Source organism: Dermochelys coriacea, chromosome 3 (genome assembly GCF_009764565.3).
Source record: "Dermochelys coriacea isolate rDerCor1 chromosome 3, rDerCor1.pri.v4, whole genome shotgun sequence".
NCBI classification, from domain to species: Eukaryota; Metazoa; Chordata; order Testudines; family Dermochelyidae; genus Dermochelys; species Dermochelys coriacea.
Genome location: NC_050070.1, coordinates 152,674,792 through 152,692,005, shown reverse-complemented (window position 1 = coordinate 152,692,005; position 17,214 = coordinate 152,674,792). Strand labels below are relative to the sequence as shown.

At 38.4% G+C, this 17,214-nt stretch overlaps 1 protein-coding gene across 1 annotated transcript in view; it reads right to left on the bottom strand.

Annotated features, from left to right (window-relative positions):
* DNAH8 (dynein axonemal heavy chain 8) overlaps positions 1-17,214 on the bottom strand; it is a 617,537-nt gene that overhangs the window by 330,709 nt on the left and 269,614 nt on the right. Inside the window, exons 29-33 of the mRNA XM_043511607.1 lie at positions 15,825-16,060; positions 11,626-11,730; positions 10,923-11,036; positions 7,211-7,273; positions 1,717-1,817 (exon numbers count right to left, since the gene is read on the bottom strand). Of these exons, the coding sequence (XP_043367542.1) occupies positions 1,717-1,817; positions 7,211-7,273; positions 10,923-11,036; positions 11,626-11,730; positions 15,825-16,060 (619 nt within the window). The remainder of the gene's footprint in view (positions 1-1,716; positions 1,818-7,210; positions 7,274-10,922; positions 11,037-11,625; positions 11,731-15,824; positions 16,061-17,214) is intronic.

Here is a 17,214-nt window from a genome sequence, read left to right as displayed (position 1 = left end):
GAAAGTGTTTTCAAACCATATTAGCTCAGCTCAACCCAGTTTAACTCCCCTGTATAGACAAGCCTGTATTGCCCACATTTTAGTTTTTATTTGAAGATGCCTTTTAATATTTCCCTCCTGAAATGGTTTAAGTTGGAGGAAATGCTTAGCTGGTTTGTACAGAAAGGCCAGATAAATGAACTTCTGACCAAAAAGCTGTGGAATATGAGAGGCAGGGGGATGCCCAAGACTATCAAATTATAGAATAATGCTTGAATAGCTAGAGGAGAAATGGATTTAGCAAGGGACAATGGGTTTGACATGAGTTTGCAAGATTATATTAATACAATTTCTAATTAATTTTGGGATGCCTTTGTATAGGCATTATATCATGGACCAGAACGATTGTTGCTTTTTATATTGCTGAGGTTGGAAAACCATTAGAGTACTGTATATAGTTCTGGCTGTCTCAATACCAGAAAGTTTTCAATAAATTGGATGGAATTCATAGAATATTAACAAAAATTATTAAAAAGCTGGAGGACTGACTTACAAAGAAATATTTATATTTAGTATTTAAATGATATCATACCAATACATTTATCTAGGTAGAGTAACCTAAATAATAACAAAATACCTTGCTCTCATATTATTCCAATATAAAGGAATGAGTAAATAGAAGACAATACAATACAATATTGTACAAATATCAAATAGGCAAACACAGAGAGAAATGAGTGAGTTCATACTCACTATATATATACTCACTCATTATATACTATAATTACAATTCTATGAAAGGCCAACTTTTTAGAACAATTGTATGAATAAGAGTAAGGTTTTAAAATTTCTGGACTTCATCTTTCAAAGGAGCTATGCTGATTCACAAATGCTGAGGATCTCATCCTCTGGATTTCGATACAGGACCAAAGTTAAAGTTGTTTTGATGTTAAATGGTCTGTGTATATGTACTGAGTATTAAAAATAGTGGCAGAATTGTTTGCGTAACTTTAGTTTTCAGTTGTTATGGTTTTTAATACTTTGGGGTTTTACAGATATGTTTAATGGTGTATCTTTTCTTCAGTTGTGCAATCCTACCTGCAAGTTAACAAAGATTCTATGTTCTAATCTCCCTTTGTGGATTGTTTTGTTTTTTTAAATTTAGCCTACAGTTGCAAAAACCTCTGTGAGCCATCCAGAGGAAGCTTGAATACTGTTCAACTATTTCTGAGTCAGGCATGCGAATTTTTTTCCTGGAATACATGTAATATTTATATCATTTCGCCAGTCATACCAATTCCCCAAACCCTCAGATTGTCTCCGTCTCTGAATCCCCAGCTAATCCCTGCTGCCTGGCTCCAGATGCTGGTCATTCCTTACTCCCTAACTGAAACACCACTTCCTAGCTCCAGTCAGTACCACTTTAGAGCCCAATTGCAGTTTTTACTTCCAGCCAGCCCCATTCCATGGACAGAGCACCCAGTCAGCCATGACTCTGCAGTTCCAACTCCATTCTAATTCCAGACCACAGATGGTCTTCATCTTCCTTTGGATACCTCAGTTTATTCTCCTCCCTCTGCTAAGAGTTGCAGGCACCCTGCTCTTTTATACCACATAAGGTCTGCCAGAAATGATGGGATAAGTACATATACTTTTGTACAAATGCCCTTTTTCAATTCATTACAGCATTTCTAAAATACTTAACATGTTCTTGAAGATAACTCTATTTTCCATTACCTGATTTTATGTAAAACTTCATAGTCTGTAACAGGTAATCCAAACAGCTGTTCACCAGATGAATAAGTGACAAATTTCCGCCAGAGTTCATCAAAATTGGCCTGATCAAATTAAAATTTAAAAATGCAAACAGGATATACATTTGGTAACTAAGAGATCCTCTAATTATCATAAACTGCTGTCCAATTATAAAGCTATCTTAAGTCTGCAGTATATATACAAAGAAATATCTAGTAACATATTTTGGTCTCCAAAGGACATACATTTGATTTTAAATCCTATTCAATTTCTACATACAGTGGGGAATGTTTTTTCTAGTGTCAATAAGGAATTCCACAATAGCGGCAGATTACAATTTAACAGATTTTTTAAAAACACTGTCTCATTTAATATTACATATGCTCCAGCTAAACAGAGAAAATGTGCACAACAAAGATCTGAAGAAATATTTTATAAAAAAGGATGCACACTTAAAGCCACATTATATTATCCAGTCAGGAGAAATTAAACATTGTATTAGCTGGTGTGGACACAACTAGAAAAAAACATTAAATAGAGGCAGAATTATATAACTTGTCAGGCAAAGAGTACTGCCAGAAGATTGGTAAAACGCAAATATAGAATCAATTTTAAAAAAGGAAGGATAAGTGATTCTGGCAATTACCATTCCATAAGTATGGAGAATTGGAAAATATTTATATTACTTTTTATAACTAACATATGCCTTTCAGTTAATCTAGGTAATACTACCCTGCCTAAATGCATAATTAGATCAAGAGGGGCTGTAGAGAAGGAAAGTAGAAAAGAATAACCCGTAGCCTAGATAAGAACCATCCTCTCATACACAATAGTTACGTTTATAGCCATGAAGAGGGACTTCTCAGCTCCAACCCTGGCAATGTGACTGTTTGCCAGGGCTGAGAATTTGAACATCAAAACATTGGTCTATTAAAAGACTTGCCCTACAGAGAAGGAGGGGTGGGGGGAGTTTTCAGCAGCTGCAGGTTGACCCAGAGACACCAACTGAGAGTGAGGGATCTGCAACTGACAAACTTTAATTTGGTCCTCAAGAGAAGAGCGGACATCGAGGCAAACCCATGTCTACCTAGTGGCTTGAAGGGAATGCCAAGCACAGGTAACACAGTATACACAGAGGTCTGTTATTTTAAATCTTTTTCTCCTGAGTGAAGTGAATCTTTTAGCAAATAAACCATACTTTGTTTTGAAGAAACTGCTTCTGTCTCACTGCATATTGTTGCTTTCCACAGGCTCCTGAAGGAAAACTCTTGCAAAGTGCCAGGGATTGCTAATAAATAACACAGTTGGCAATAGAGTCAGGTAACGGGTTTTCAGGGGCAATGCCCGGTCGAAAGGGGAACCTGGCAGCGTCCAGACAGCTGTGCTCAAAGTCCGGTTACTTGTAGTAACCGCCTCTTCCACCGAGGGGGCAGGAAGAGCAGCAGCTGTGGCTGGAGCCACGAGGAGCTGCTCTCTGCTCCCAGGCCTCCTGCGGATCCGCAGTGTCTGGAGAGACACGAGTGCCATGACCTGGCTGGGTCACTTGATGGTGAGCCGGGTTCCGGGACTCCAACAAGTGGAGCAAGAAAGGGGGGGGTACTCATGGCAGGGATGGGGGACAACAGCCCAGGCACCTGCAAGAGGGGTGGGGAGGGCGGCAACAACCCAAGCAACAGGTGTTCAGGAAGAGGTGGGGCAGGGAGAGGGGTGGCAGCATGCGGGCGAGCAACAGGTGGGGAGGGGCAGCGGTAGCAGGCGGGCAATATACAGGGCAAGGAGGGGGGAACAGGCAAAGCTGCACATGGGGCAAGGAGGCAGCAGAGAGCCTAGGCTGCCCAGCTGCTTTCTGCAGTAGGATAGCTTTGCTGACCCGGCAAGAAAGCCCCATGGCTCATGGGCCTTGCCCTCTCTCACCATATTCCAGGTCAGGGGCCACACCGAAAAGTGGCCTTGACTCATTTATAGCTCCACAAAGGCCAGGCACGCATGGCTCCTAAAGCTGGCTGAGCCCCGTACAGGGCCTGTGCTCAGTAGGCTGCTTTGTGCCCACACTCAGCGTCCCAGAGACCCAGCCACCAGGCAGGGGAAAGCCCTCTGCAAGGCAGACCCCAGCCCAAGGGTGTCATGTAGGCACCTGTAGGGAATTGATTTCCTGGGGAGCAGGATTGCAGCCTAGGGGCAGGATACTTTGGAAGGGCATAGGTCATACACATGCTGGAAAGGGAGTTTGGGCTAGTGGTTACAGCAGAGGGACTGAGAGATAGGACTCCTGGGTTCTAATCCCAGTTCTGTTACAGACTTGGTGGGTGACCCTGAGCAAATCATGTCCCTGCTCCGTGTCTCAGTTTCCCCTTCCATAAGATGAGGATGGCAATATCCACTTCCATTTACAGTGTACTTTGAGATCCCTGGCAGCGAAGCACTATATCTGTGCTAAGCATTAGTGTGACGAGTGGCTGGATCATGGCTCAGAGCCCACTTGCTCCATGCAATTTTCCAGTAAGGTTCTGAGAAGACTGGGTGGAGCTCCGAGGGTCCCCAGGGGTCTGGGAAATGAATAGGAGGGCTTAGTCCCTTGCTAGTAAGGCAAACATTCCCATTTTTATTGCTTCCTAAACCAGCCCCATCCATGGCAGCCTCAGTGGAGAGGCCAGCATGAAGGGGCCCCCCAGGCATTTTACACACTGGGAGTGACCATCCAAGATAAGGATAGCATCTCTACATGTAGTGCACCGCTTAAATCCTGGGGAGCCAGGCATATTAGCGTCGGCTGGAGGATGACAGGAACAAGAGGGAACAAACTTTTATTTTTTTTAAAGGGATGAACTTATCAAGTAACTAGGGTGCTAAACTAAGGGAAAAGAGGATGTAGAATGAGTAAGAGAAAAAGTTTTTAATGAGTCTGCTGAACTCTGAATCCAGCCAGGGACGGTAGAGAAGGAACAGAGGAGATTGGTCGTGAATGCGCACTATTAAGACAAGACTGGTATGTGAGGCAGGCTCTGCGCATGCACGACCAGTATGGGTACTGCTGTAAACATCTCCGAACGACGGCGCAGGGGCACACTGACACCTGCAGTGGAGCACCTACAGAGACATCTCTTAAAGAAGAACCATCAATTGCATACATACAAAATGGGAAATGACTGCCTAGGAAGGAGTAATGTGGAAAGGGATCTGGGGGTCATAGTGGATCACAAGCTAAATATGAGTCAACAGTGTAACGCTGTTGCACAAAAAGCAAACATCATTCTGGGATGTATTAGCAGGAGTATTGTAAGCAAGACATGAGAAGTAATTCTTCCGCTCTACTCCACACTGATTAGGCCTCAGCTGGAGTATTGTGTCCAGTTCTGGGCACCACATTTCAGGAAGGATATGGACAAATTGAAGAAAGTCCAGAGAAGAGCAACAAAAATGAATAGAGGTCTAGAAAACATTACCTATGAGGGAAGATTGAAAAAATTGGGTTTGTTTAGTCTGGAGAAGAGAAGACTGAGAGAGGACATGATAACAGTTTTCAAGTACATAAAAGATTGTTACAAGGAGGAGGGAGAGAAGTTGTTCTTCTTAATCTCTAAGGATAGGACAAGAAGCAATGGGCTTAAATTGCAGCCAGGGCAGTTTAGGTTGGACATTAGGAAAAACTTCCTAACTGTCACAGTGGTTAAGCATTGGAATAAATTGCCTAGGGGGGTTCTGGAATCTCCATCATTGGGGATTTTTAAGAGCAGGTTGGACAAACACCTGTCAGGGATGGTCTAGATAATACTTAGTCCTACCTTGAGTGCAGGGCACTGGACTAGATGACCTCTTGAGGTCCCTTCCAGTTCTATGATTCTATGATCTACCTTGGGTTTATGCAAATGGTATTGCACAGATCAGATCAAATCAAACAATAAAATCTCACCTTCATTTTCCTGTGTACTATGTTACCAGGCTCTAATTTAATTATAAGTCAATGGGGGATATTAAGTGAAATCAGGAAAAGCTCAATACAGTTGTACATTGAAAGAAAGAATGGGAAAGGGGAGTGTTAAAAGGCTGCGTATGCACTAACTATGCTCCTTTCCTGAGCCAGAGTCCGACTGCTGTGTCCCAATTTGGCAGGTGGGCAGGCTTTGCATCAGCTCCTCCCAGCCTGGCTCTGCAGGCAGCAGGTGAGTCCCAGAAGATGGGGGAATGAGCAGGGTGTGTGTGTGTGGAAAGCGAACGATGGGGAAAAGGGGGGAGAAGAAGAGTGAGTGGGGGCGGGGCCTCAGGAGAAAAGGTAGAGCAAGAGTTCAGTTTTCAGCTTTTAGATAGTTGGCAACCCAAGCTGGCAACCAGGGTGTTGTAAGCTGGAGGCCAGTCAGAGAATGGTTGCTTAGCAGGATCCCTCCTCAAAGAGAAGTTGAGGAATGGGTCTACCACTTGAAAGGGATAAATCAAGGGACTTGTAAAGGGTCTCACAAAGGACAGCCTGTCTACAGACTATCACAATAACTATAACTTATTTCCTCAGAAAAATAATTGAATTAATATTATGGCAAAAAAGTTAAATATTTAGCATAAAACCAATGAACAAACTTGGCCAGACAAAAATCACTCAACCTATAGTAAATACAATACTATCACTGTGATATCTGAGCATTGACTGCATTATTTGACAGCACAACAAATGTAGACAGAAGAAGTAACAATGGCCAACATAATACACTTGAATTTTACAAAAGCATTAAATATAGTGGGCCTCTACCTTGGAGACTCATTTGTATGTGTGCAGACTAAACATAAAGCATTACTCTTCCAATCTGGAAGCACATTATGTGCAATTTGCATTCACTCTTCACAGATACAAATGACCATATAAAATACAGGGCAATGGAGTAACAGGTAGTTACTCAAAAATATTAGTCTCAAAATTACCATAATTCAAGCAGACATGGATAGGAACACTGTTGCATAAACCACAAATTAGTTTTAGGAAACTATCAAACTCAGCAGCAAGTGTCTAATGAGGAAAAAAAAATTAAAGGGAGCTAGAGGTGTTGGTTTTGAAGAAAAGACATAGGGCCATTTGACTGTGACTAACAGAATGAAGCAAAGGTACATACCAACTGTGTATCTTTGCTGCAGAAATCAGTCCCTAAAATCCCCTGAGAATTTCTGTTTCTAATGCAGAAAATGTCTGTAGAAAACACACTGAACAAATTAAATTTTTCTTCATGTTGTTATTATTTGCATCACAGCACTGTTTCAAGGTCCCAGTTGAGCACAGGGCCCATAGTGCTAGGCACTGTATAATCACATAGTAAGAGACAATCCCTGCTCTGAAGAGTTTATGATCTAAGTAATTTACAGTATAATGCTCAAGCTTGTCCATCAATTCCCGTGTTCCATAGATAATGTAATGGTAATGGATCTTTTTCTAAACTGACTTTGATTCACAACTATGACTCTCAATTTAACATTTCAAAACTAATTTTTTTCTTACCTGGAATATTTGTAACCTGTTGCTAGCTTCTTGTGGTGGTGTATTTGGAACCATGGGTCCTTCCTAAAGCAAACAAATTATAACCAAAGTGAATATTAACTCTTCAAGTGTGTTAAGGCAAATTGTATATTTACAAACTATCAGCATAAGGCAAATTGTATATTTACAAACCATCAGCATATACAAAATTGTTTAAATAGTCAAGGGATATATGTAAGGGCTATACGTATGAATCATTGAAGTGTGTCCATAAATCCCACTAATGCCAAAAGAGTTACAGAAGTGTATCAAAGGAAAAAATATTTTAGATAAAATAGAAATTTCTGTAGTCTAATCAAATTTAGTATTAGTAGATAATATACTTTCATGTTTCACATATTTTCATCCTGTCAAAAATAAAGCGAGAATGCCCAAAAATTGACTTGAGGCACTCTTTACTTTTATCAAAGGTATAATCAAAGTTACAGAATACCCAATCTGCCATGTATTGCTTTTCTTTTCACAGAGCTTACTTTCACTGGTATTTATTAGAACTGCACATGATTTCTTGTTAAGTGTAACTTGAGGTGTTAGGAGTGGAAGGGAGGAAGATAGAAAGATTAACATACCAGTAACTGTATTTCAAGTATATTGACTCTGTAGATCTGCATTATGGATGCAAACCCATTGTGCCACAGAGCTTGGAATCACTTTAAAAAAGTGCCCATTAGGGCTGTGAAAGCATCCCCCATGACTGTTAAAGCAAAGAAACAAAGGGTCTGGTGACACAACAGCCTTCATTTTTTCCACTACTTAAATCCCACTTCTCTGAAGTTTGGAAGGAGAATGAAGAAGGCAATATATTCAAAGAGCTAGAATTATATTTCTCCTTTGAGACCCATCCATGAGACCAACAGTAAAATTTTCAGAAGCCCTTACATGACATCAGTGGAACATAGGCCCCTAAACAGAAAAGTGTGAATAACTGACTTTTCAGTTGTTGGTCATATCAAAAAACAAAACAAAAAATTGCTTCAGGTTGACCCAAATGAACATTTTTTTTTACATTTTTCAGTGTACCAAAATAGTAAAAAAAAAAATTGTTTTGCCACAAGCAAAACATTTTATTTGATCCAAAACGAATTATTTCATTTTGTTTTTAAGTTTTTCTAACCTTTTTAAAATAAAATTGAAGTAAATTTCTAAACAAAGGTAGTTTGTTTCAAAAAATCATAACGTTTAATTCAGAAAATTTCAAAAGAAATTGTTTTGATTTTTTCCAAATTTTATTTTCCCGACCAAAACAATTCAGCAAATTCAACACAAATTCATAAAGCATTTTTATTGCCATGATCTGCATTTTTCATCTCAGAAAAAGTTACTGTGATCTATTCCTAAGGCACTTAGGTGCTTTTGAAAATGTTACCGTCAGTAATATGAGAGAAAATGAGCTGATCATTAAGATCAATTATTTATAAAAGGTATAGCGCCTGATCTTTAGTTAATGAAAATCAGGGTAGCTTCACAAATAAAGCATAATTGCAGTCTCCACTGAACTTGCTAAAGGAGTCAGAAGCATCAGAAAATGCTTGGAGAGAATGCTGAGAAAATACCCTTAGCAATCATCTCAGGTTATTCTGGAAGATGCTCCAACAAGGCGTATCTAACTGTGCTTTGACTGAATAATGGGTATGCTAAGGAGGATTACCAGAACAGGGAAACCAATTAGTCTATGTTTGTCTGGGAGAGGGCTTGGAGGCTGGACAATTCCTAAACAACAGAATTAAGAAGCCAGGTGTTAATGCTAGGATTTATATACCCAGGAGAACTCACAGATTACACTCAGGAAGCTTGAGGCAAGGAGCAGAAGTAAACTGAGCATGCTTTCCTAGAACAGAGAACTTTTTTGAGTATGGGACCAGCCAACATCAAAGGAAGTTAACCTGGAAGAGAGACAGAGGGACTCCAGGATTCGGAGGGGAAGCCATGAACTGCAGGAAGGGGATTCTGAACATCCTAGAAACTCTGACCTAAACCCAGATCATGCTCTCGAGTGGTAATGAAAATGAAGTGAGGAAATGCATGTAGGGATTTATTATTTATGACTGGATCTGTATAGCTTTTCTGCTATCTAAAGCAAGGAGTAATTGTGTTTAGAAATCTTTGTCTGTGTTATAGGCTTCACCTATCACCTAAAGAGTTAAATTATAAGCCCAAAATGCCCACAAGGTTGGAGTTCTGGGAGATGGTGTGGTTAAAGTAGTGGGGAATCTGTGGGAAAGGAAAGGAGACACAACAGTAATCCTGGGGCTGAGGCTAGCTGGGCTGCAAAGATACATTTCCAAGAGGGGATAACAGAGAATCTATGCACAGGAATCAGAGTGTTAGTCTGTATTCGCAAAAAGAAAAGGAGTACTTGTGGCACCTTAGAGACTAACAAATTTATTAGAGCATAAGCTTTCGTGAGCTACAGCTCACTTCATCGGATGCATTTGGTGGAAAAAAACAGAGGAGAGATTTATATACACACACAGAGAACATGAAACAATGGGTTTATCATACACACTGTAAGGAGAGTGATCACTTAAGATAAGCCATCACCAGCAGCAGGGGCGGGGGAAACGAGGAAAACCTTTCATGGTGACAAGCAAGGTAGGCTAATTCCAGCAGTTAACAAGAATATCAGAGGAACAGTGGGGGGTGGGGTGGGGGGGAGAAATACCATGGGGAAATAGTTTTACTTTGTGTAATGACTCATCCATTCCCAGGCTCTATTCAAGCCTAAGTTAATTGTATCCAGTTTGCAAATTAATTCCAATTCAGCAGTCTCTCGTTGGAGTCTGTTTTTGAAGCTTTTTTGTTGAAGGATAGCCACTCTTAGGTCTGTAATCGAGTGACCAGAGAGATTGAAGTGTTCTCCAACTGGTTTTTGAATGTTATAATTCTTGACGTCTGATTTGTGTCCATTCATTCTTTTACGTAGAGACTGTCCAGTTTGGCCAATGTACATGGCAGAGGGGCATTGCTGGCACATGATGGCATATATCACATTGGTAGATGCGCAGGTGAACGAGCCTCTGATAGTGTGGCTGATGTGATTAGGCCCTATGATGGTACCCCCTGAATAGATATGCCACTGAGACCAAGGAAAGAGGCTGTGCTGCAGCATATTCAGACCAAGGGAAGCTTAAAGCACACGGGGCCCAGGGATGTGGGACCCAAACACAGCGGCCAGGTGGGTGTCCAGGAACAAGAGCTGTCTGAAAACGTGTATAGGCCTTTTTTATTTTATGTCTTTGGGTGAAAGAATAAATAAAACTTTATTTTGAATAAATTGTTTTTGAGTCACATTAATCAGCTTGTTGGTCACAGGCTCCCAGAGAAAAGTCTTATAGGTGCTAAACTCAGTTTGGTCTGTCAGATAGACATGATTGAGAAAAAGCAGGGCTGCAGCCCAGAGATGAAGATTAAGAGTGGTAAAACTAGTGGTTCAATCCTTGAGAGAGATTAATGAAGGCGGGTTTATCATCTGAGGGGTGCACTTAAGAAGGACTAAAAGGGATCTAAAGCAAAGCTGACCTAGTAACTATGACAGAAGGTCTGTTGGGTTACCATGCCCTCAGGAACTCAGAGACAACTCAGCAGATCAAAATTTTGGCACCCAACTGCTTCAAGCCATATATTCCAAGGAACTGAACCACAAACCCAATAGATAACTTCCAAACTTAATTACCGTGTCATATGATGTGTCAAAGTTTGCCATATCTTCACGAAAAATTTCAACGGACTCTAATAGATTACTCTTAAATTTTGGCTGAACTTGAACCAACTCATCTTGAACACTGACCTAAAATATAAATGAATGTCCGTTTATTAATAAATTATTGAAATAAAGTTATTTCTTTAAAAATAGTAATAAAAAAGGGATGTCAATTCTATATAATCAAGTTGATTTGTTACATTAAAAAAACTACAGAAGCATTGGACAAAAACAGCTTTTTATTCAGACAGCTAAATATGAAAACAGCGTTTAAAAAAAATCCAAATAAAAAATCCAAACACCTTCAAGGCATTATTCTCTTACAAGATGCTGTAACTTCCTCATCTTTAGAAAATTCAGAGTGGTCAAAACAAACTAAACTAAACTAACTAACTAGCTACACAACAAAACCTGGACATCATTCATATTCAGAGATTTTTTTAAAAAGTATTAGGGAAGAACAAAACAAAAGGATAGGATTCAGCTGTATTCTGACACTATGAAATGTGGGAAGTAACTTACTTCTCTCACTATCATTGTAAGAGGTGACCAGTTCCTACATTGGCTACTCCTGGAGCAGTACAGTTTATGTATTAATCCCTTACTCTCATCTAAGCCTAATGACTCATACTATCTTCTAATAAGTAGTAGCAAAAGGACAGTTTCAGATACTTACAGCTTTGGTCTGTAATTTGTTAAAAGAATATCTAAGTGTATCAACTCCTTCTGATTCCTCTTTTGTCACCTCAACTTCAAATCTATTTAAAATACTATAGGCTTCCTATAAAAGAAGAAAAAATAATTACGATACAATTCAAATTTATTTGCAGGAATACAAAGTTTGTAAAATATACTTTAAAAGAATACAGTCAACTTAGTTTAGGCCCAAAATATATGTTTTGTTGTTTTTTTTAAAAAAAGGGGTTGGATGAAGAAGAGCCAGTCTCTGAGCACAACAGATACAGCTAATCTTATAATGAGCAGAGCTATATGAAATATTAGAGGCAAATTTAGAAACACTAGACATTGCCTGTGTTAATGTTCACAGAACCGTCTAAAATGTATTATTATATAACATGTTTTTCATGCTAATTACATTTTTTTCAAAGTAGATTATTAATTGTATAGTATCTAGATATACATGTACATTTTGAGAAATGTTCCCAACTCTGGATGATTATCAACACCACACTGAGGTTTTCTTATCAGCTTGTTTACAAGGAATATTATTACAATATGTTCAGACTGATTTATCAAGTGCTTTCACATATAATAATGCTAGGATGAAGCTAACATTGCTTGATTTTTTTATGTAGTTTGGTTCCGTTGATGCTGAGGCTTATATATTCTCTAGTTTACTACCCCCATTTTAGAAATAGGGCACAGATTATTTAAAGGAGAAAATGGGATAATTAGTTTAGTTTAAGGTTCACAACTGAATAGAGAAAAATTATAACCAACTAAGATAAATGGCTGAGTGAAGTATGTAAGCCATTTGCCTGCTGTTGTGTACTTGTAGCGTGTATTCACTACAGTTTACGACTGCCTGTGAATACACAGTTCCTTCTTTCCTGAAACCCTCTATGCTTGGAAACCTCTTCCTATCTCAGCTCAAGCCTATGCCATCTCTTCTTATAAGTATTCCCTTAACCCACACTTCAGTAAGGCTTATGAAAACTAGTCCTCCCCTCAACAAAACATTAATTAAATCAATGAGGGCGTAAGGGGGACAAAAATCAAACAAAAACATGGAACTAACAAGTAACTTGCTAATTATCATTGCTCTATATCTTGTTTTTTTTCACATTCCTGGTTTATATGTTTTCCACTTAGGGCACAATCCTGAAAATATTTATATTTAAAAGTGATGTACTCATGTCAGTAATCCCACTGACATGAGTGGAACTTACATGTTAGGAAACTCTATAGCAGTGGTTCTCAAAGTTTTATATTGGGACCCCCTTCACATAGCAAGCCTCTGAGTGCGACCCCCACTAAATATTTAAAACACTTTTTTTATATTTAACACTTTTATAAATGCTGGAGATGAAGCGGGGGGGGGGGGGGGAAGGCTGACAGCTCGCGACCCCCCATGTAATAACCTTGCAACCCCCTGAGGGCTCCCGACCCCCAGTTTGAGAACCACTGCTCTATAGTATATACTGTAAACACTTTGGGTCAGGACCTTATCCTTACACCCCTCTCTAAGTACGTAGGACACATATGGAGCTATTAAAATAAAATAAAATAAATATTCATCAGATTCAGTAACATTTTCCCTACACATTTATAACAACATGAATTGGCTATACTAGAAGATATGTTAAACACTGCTGCTACTATCAGAATTTATGATTGTACTAGAATCCCAAGAACTGGTAGACTGGATGTTGGTGCATGGTAGATTCCCACTAAGAAACGAGATGGCTTATGCTTTCCTAAAACTACTGCTGTTGGTGAAGATACTGTTCCATGTCTCCACTTGTGCACATACTTCTCTTGTATAAACTCTACCTATTCTTTTAATCTTGCTATTGGTGGTTTTACTGCTTCTATTAGTGCTGCTAGCTTAAATCCATCAGGGAGCCGTGTGGAATGTAAGAATCTTGGCCCACCAGGATGACATAAAGGACAACGAATGACTCAGTGATAAATGAGGGAGGGGGGAAGATTTCTTTTATGGACAGCCAGCCAGCCAGTTAGCTATAAAAACCCTCTTCGTGCTCTTCTCTACTTGCTTTACCTGTAAAGGGTTAACAAGCCCACAGGTAAAAGGAAAGGAGTGGGCACCTGACCAAAAGAGCCAATGGGAGGGTTAGAACTTTTTTATTAAAATGGAGAAAAACTTCCCTTTGTCTGTGTGTTGTGGTTCTCCGGAAAAGAGAGGAACAGGGAGCAGTTATGTTGTGAGAAGCTTAAGGCCAGATATGGAAATCATCAAATCATATCTAGAACTACTTATTTAACAACCCAGATATGTAAGTAGATCAGGAATGTTTAGAAAGACACGATTAGGTTTATTTCTGTTTATTTCTTATTGGCTTGTGGACTCCTCTGTGCTAACCCCAAATGCTTTTTGTTTTACTTGTAACCTTTAAGCTGGACCTCAGGAAGGTTATTCTTTATGTTTAATTTTTGTAAGTAGGTTTTTTAAATCTAGCAAAAGCCTAAGTGCCAAATGTATTTTCTTCCTTTTTGTTTTTTAATACAATTTACCTTTTTTAAGAACAGGATTGGATTTTTGGTGTCTTAAGAGGTTTGTGCATATGTTGTTTAATTAGCTGGGGGCAACAGCTAATTTCCTTTGTTTTCTTTCTCAGCTTTTCCCCAGAGTGGGGGTGAAAGGGCTTGAGGGTACTCCACAGGAAGGAATTCCCAAGTGCTTCATCAAGAATAACCTTCCTGAGGTTGCATTTGGGTGGTGGCAGCATATACCCATCCAAGGTCCGAGAAAAGCTGTAACCTTGGGAGGTTAATGCAAACTTGAAGTGGCCAGTATTATTTTTTAGAATCCTTGCGGAACCCCACATTCTGCACTCGAAGTGCCAGATTGGGGTATCAACCTTGACACACTCGTATACCTAATTTGAAAAACAGACACAGGGCTTGTCTAAATTAGGGGAAACAAGGCTTGTCTAAATTAGGGAAATTTGCACCAGTGTAACTGCATCACTATGGTTACATTGGTGCAAACCTCTAGTGTATACACACTGAACTGGTGCAATACTAGGTTTTCACTGTGAACACAATATGCAATTACACCAATGCAAATTTCCCTAATATAGAAAGTCCTTATTTGAATTTAACATCAATATGCAGCAAACAAACACAAGAGAATCTCAACAAATGCACTAAACCCGTGGAAGGATTTTCTTGTTTTATGTATGATCCGGACAGAATACTGCTAAAGATATGAAAATGAAACATAACCTCTGACAGGTATACATTATTAATATTATTTGTATACAGTCAGCACTGTGTAGAGTGCTTTATAGATGCATAGAAAGATATAGTTTCTACCCCAAAGTATCTACAAACTAGGAAGACAACATATAATACATCAACAGTTAAAGGAGGTAACAAAAACAGCATAAATGAATGCTGAAGTAAGTACTTTTTGTTATTTCTGTGCTGCTTTTTTTTTAAATAGTGGTTGTGAACGGAGGACTGAGGTTTGTAGGGATATTGAAAATACTCTTATTCTTTAATGTCAGTGACATCCAACATAGAGAACTACTGACATCAAAGAAAGCAATGAAAGAAAGACTCAGTCTATTTTATCTGACAAAATTACAACACCAGGTGCACATTGCACTTTGTTACATTGGCATGTGCTTTTTCTGACTATGCCTTTGCCTTTATATTTGTTCTTTTTGTACTTTTATAATCATTTGAAATATTTAACCACTATCTTTCACAGTATAACCAGTCTTCAGAATGGAGAACGTTAGTGTTTAGCCTTTTCCCTCCTTCCACAAAAGATGGACAAATTAAAAAAAAGAAATTAAAAAACTGGGAAAACTAAAAGAACTTACACTAGAAAAATTATGCATATACCTCTGACAATGTACTGTGACTTACTAAATGAAAAGTGGCTCTGTGCAGGGAATCTGGAAGGCAGAAAGATAAGATTGCAGGAGGCTCTATCTATGCATACAAAAAAGGGTAGGACTAGGATGGTGAGTATCAAGAACAACAGAAGTGTTGCTGCAGGGAGGTAAAAGGGGAGAAATAAGTATTTTATTTCCCACCCCTCAAAGTGGAGACTGGAGGAACATACACTCATCATTAGGGTTCTCCAAGTTTATTTTAAAAATCCCAAATTCTAAATAAATTATTTTATTTCAAAACAATAAAAATTAGGAAGTGTCTTACTTCAATAGGTCCTAAGGTCATATCCATTTGTATTTCATTATCACGTATGCTAGACAAAGCTTCCATTGCAAATCTGACATCATCTAAGTCATGAATAGGTCGAGATAATTTCTTCAAATATTCAGTTATAAATGATATCATGTCTGTCATTTTCTTCTTATATTCCTCATTTAAGTAACGACAGAGTAGCATCTTCCATGCTTTGGCTTCAATTGACAAAGCGAGTTTCAATGGTCCTGGTTTAAAAAACCCCAACACTTAATTGCATCTAAATTGTAATGCTCTGAAGACAACTACACTACTTATACAAAAGAATCATGTGTATATCTTTAAAATAGAATTATAGTCAGAAAAATTACTATATAAAGTGAACTGAATTACTTAATTCTATTGTTTCATAATCATTTAAAAGTTATTTCACTTAATCTCTGGTTGCTTTGTATATTTTATCAGCTTTAAAGCATCTTTATAAGTTTACCTCACTAAAAGAACAAACGTATTAGACAACTAACAAAAGGAGAAAATGATTCACTTATACTGCATCATTTCAAATTCACAGACAAGATCCTCTTTTCATGTAAAATTAGTATAGCTTAATTAAAGTCAATGGAGCTAAACTGATTTACATCATCTGAGGATTTGGCATCTTGGGACTGTACTCCTTTACATGACTGCATCTGGAATATGCCACAACTAAAATTTTGAATTGTTACATCATATCATAAGCAGATAATACACATATACACACGCACCCAAAAGAGAAGCAGAAGAGCTGACTCTTTCTATTACTGGTTATTTTTGGAACAAATAAGAATTTCAACAAACACTTCTGAACTCTAGTGATAGAACATAAGTAATTGCTAACCTAATATAATAATTATGTTCATAAAACAAGAATTGCACATAAGCTACTTCTTCTTCTATTATGTTTGCCAAAATGTTTTCATCCGAGCACTAAACAAATGAATTTGAAAAAGCATGTTGATGATCATAGATAAAACTTCTAGAAAGAGGCTTACATTTTTGAACCAAGGATGCTGAATATTCTTAATGTCCATACATATTGCAGGTTTTTCTTAATCCTACCAAGCTATTAACTTCAATAATATCTTGTGACAATGAGTTCCTCAGGCTCACTGTGCAAAAAATATTTTCTTTTATGAGTTCAAATTTGCTTTCTATTTAACTGAATGTCCCTTATTCAAAAGGATGAATTGAAGTGCCCAATCTACCTTCTCTATACCAACCATTCATTATATCTTTATCCTGTCCTTTCTTGTTCATTTTCTCTTTAAAATAAACAGACCCACTTTTTCAATTTCTCTGTATATGGAAGTTTTTTCCAGGCCTCTAATTTATTATTTTTGCCCAATCATTCACTTCCTCTATT